The sequence below is a fragment of the Syzygium oleosum genome, unplaced genomic scaffold, assembly GCF_021117445.2.
Source record: "Syzygium oleosum isolate NSW1041296 unplaced genomic scaffold, Sole_v2.1 Sole_v2.22, whole genome shotgun sequence".
Taxonomy (NCBI): Eukaryota; Viridiplantae; Streptophyta; class Magnoliopsida; order Myrtales; family Myrtaceae; genus Syzygium; species Syzygium oleosum.
The window spans coordinates 2,960,945-2,963,562 of record NW_026607506.1 but is presented as its reverse complement, the minus strand read 5'-3'; the positions used below and the strand labels follow the sequence as shown (position 1 = coordinate 2,963,562).

The following is a 2,618-nucleotide window of genomic DNA, read 5'->3' as shown; positions in this document are numbered from 1 at the left end:
TAGACAAATGACAAAGAAAAAGTACGGGAAACATTTAAGTGTTCTCCAATTGCTGCAGCAGTGATTTTTGTACCCGACAACTGCAGGGGACTCTTACGACTTTATAGAGTCGTTCGCCAGGAAAATTCAAAAGAAAAAAAAAGTACGGGAAATAGATAAAGACCCTAAACCGGTGCGTACACCATAATTAAAGGTTCGATTTTCTCCCGGCGATGTCGATCACGAACCGGTACCTCACGTCGTTCCTGGCGAGGCGGTCCATGGCCTCGTTGATCGCGTCCGGCATGATGACCTCGATGTCGCAGGTGATGTTGTGCTCGCCGCATAGATCCATCATCTCCTGCGTCTCTTTAATCCCTCCCGTCATGCTACCTTTCACGCTCCTTTTACCTAAGTCGAATGCAAATTTTTTTTTTCAGGGGTGAATAGTTACTACAGTGAATTTACGATCGTAATTGACGTGTTAGAGCTGCAAGATCAAAGAGGGGCAATTTACCGAAAATCAAAGGGAAGGAAGGCAATTCCAAAGGCTGATCAGGTGCACCCACCGTGACCAAAGTCCCATTCACTTTCAGCAATTCTAGGATGGGCCCAAGAGAGTGCTTGGCCGATACCGTGTCCAAAATGAAATCCAGGCTCCTCTTCCCGGCCTATGAAACACCCCAATAAAAACTCAATAGATAGATAATATATCGCCTCGGACCTGAGCATGTCCTTAAACTGCTACATCTCGAATCTCGTAAGATATAAAATATGTAGAGGGTATTTTCTTCTTTTTGAGGGTACGGAGCATGCGAGTACCGACATAATTCATATATGAAGTCGTATCTTTAGCATAAATTAGTAAAAGGGTTTGACTTATTCTTTAACATGCCAAGACTGACCAAAACTTAGACCAGACCTGCATTTGCTGAGAATTGGTGCTGACAATGAAATCGTCTGCGCCCAAGCGCCCCTTGGCCTCCGTCTCTTTGGATGGGGACGTGCTGATGACCGTGACGTGGTGGCCGAATGCCTTCCCGAACTTGACTGCCACGTGGCCGAGCCCGCCGAGCCCCACCACCCCCATCTTCTTCCCCGGCGAGCCTAGCATGCCGTTGTCCTTCAGCGGGCTGAACACCGTGATCCCCGCGCACAGCAGCGGCGCCACCGAGTCCATGGGCAAGTTCTCCGGTATGCGCACCACGTATCTGCATGAGCACGTGACCCGGATCAAAGGATAGGTTTACATCCGAATCCCGTCCATTCCGTAAAATTGGAGCCTCAAAGGGCTGGACGCGGGTCGACTTAGATCGGACCGACTTTTATTTGTCGAACATGTTTTTCTTATGAGTTTGTCCAACATTTTCACAGTCCCCTACAATAATTCATAGATTCCGACTACTTGTCTGAGTTTTGCTGCAATAGGGTCGTTAATTTATCGCGACCAAGCGAAACTTTCGATGGGCCCTGTTTTTTGAACCTCCTCTGTCTTTCGATCAAGCAAAATGAACAAGAGATGGATATAGCGAAGGCGAGAGGTTACCGGTAATCGGCAACGATCACGTTGGAGTAGCCGCCGTAGGTGATGGAGCCGTCCCAGAAGATGCCGTTGTAGGTGAACTGGATCTGGTCACAGTAGTTCTCCTGCGAGTTGGTGCAGAACTCGCACTCGAGGCAGGAGGCTGCCAAGCAGCCCACCCCGACCCGGTCCCCGGTCTTGAACTTGCCCGCGTTGCATCCCGCCTTGATCACCACCCCGGTAATTTCGTGCCTGTTCCGTTCATCACACAGAAATCATCCCGTTAGCTCGCCTTGTCGCGATAGCAATAAAAGAATCCAATCACACTCCCTATTCGAATGAGATGAAGACGGCGCCTAGCTCGAAGCGGGCCTAATTTTGTTTTCTTAAATTCGTTCGTTTTCGAAGGCAAAAATGCATATTGATTTATAAACGAGAGAGAGAGAGAAAGAGAGTACCCAGGGACAACAGGGTACATGGTGATGCCCCAGTCGTTCTTGGCATAGTGGAGATCGGTGTGGCAAATTCCGCAGTACAAGACCTTGATCGTCACATCGTTCACGCCATTCTCTCTGTTTCATTAGCACCACAAAAAGCAAAGCCACCGCACATTACTCAGCTTCAGTGCTACCTACAAATGGCAGACTCAAAATGCCTTCACTAAGCGCACAGTCCGGACATTCCCAGACTCACCTGCGCTTGAAGGTGTAGGGCTTGATCTCGCCGGACGAGTCGTGAGCAGCCCAGCCGGAGACCGTGAGCGTGTGGTTCTGCGTCTCTTGAGCCATCAGAAGATCGGAGAGAACTACACCCTGCGATCGAAGTGCTGTGCTCGCGCTGGTGCCTTCTGCCTCTGCATGGGGCGGGGGCTTTTATAGCCGGCCGTGCAGGTTCCAGGAATCGAGCCCCGGGTTGACCCTGCCCTTTACTTTAGAGAAGACTCGAGGACGTCAAGATCAGTAAATCACATCGCCAACTACTCCAAAGTGTGTTTCAAGTGGAGCGAGCGGAAAAGAATATTGGATAGACCCTCGTCATGAAAGATCGCACATTACAGCATTTCTTCACCACAGAGACGATTGCTTTATGTGGCGTTCGTGGTTCTCTAGTGAGAACG

General features: G+C 49.7%; 1 protein-coding gene across 1 annotated transcript; it reads right to left on the bottom strand.

Moving 5' to 3' along the window:
- LOC130140783 (probable cinnamyl alcohol dehydrogenase 6) lies at positions 1-2,325 on the bottom strand. Its single transcript, XM_056321157.1, has 6 exons — positions 2,195-2,325; positions 1,960-2,073; positions 1,526-1,753; positions 902-1,190; positions 497-650; positions 1-390 (listed from the first exon to the last, which is right to left on the bottom strand). Exons 1-6 carry the CDS (start codon positions 2,287-2,289, stop codon positions 188-190), a joined length of 1,083 nt encoding a protein of 360 aa, XP_056177132.1. The 5' UTR covers positions 2,290-2,325; the 3' UTR covers positions 1-187.
- Between the last annotated feature and the right edge of the window lie 293 nt (positions 2,326-2,618).

Bases quoted from the DNA above. Each gene is read 5' to 3' on its own strand.
- LOC130140783 (XM_056321157.1), bottom strand. From the start codon at position 2,289: ATGGCTCAAGAGACGCAGAACCACACGCTCACGGTCTCCGGCTGGGCT. The intron at 2,074-2,194 runs GTGAGTCTGGGA...CTAATGAAACAG, and splicing joins CCCTACACCTTCAAGCGCAG to AGAGAATGGCGTGAACGATG. The intron at 1,754-1,959 runs GTACTCTCTTTC...TGAACGGAACAG, and splicing joins ATGTACCCTGTTGTCCCTGG to GCACGAAATTACCGGGGTGG.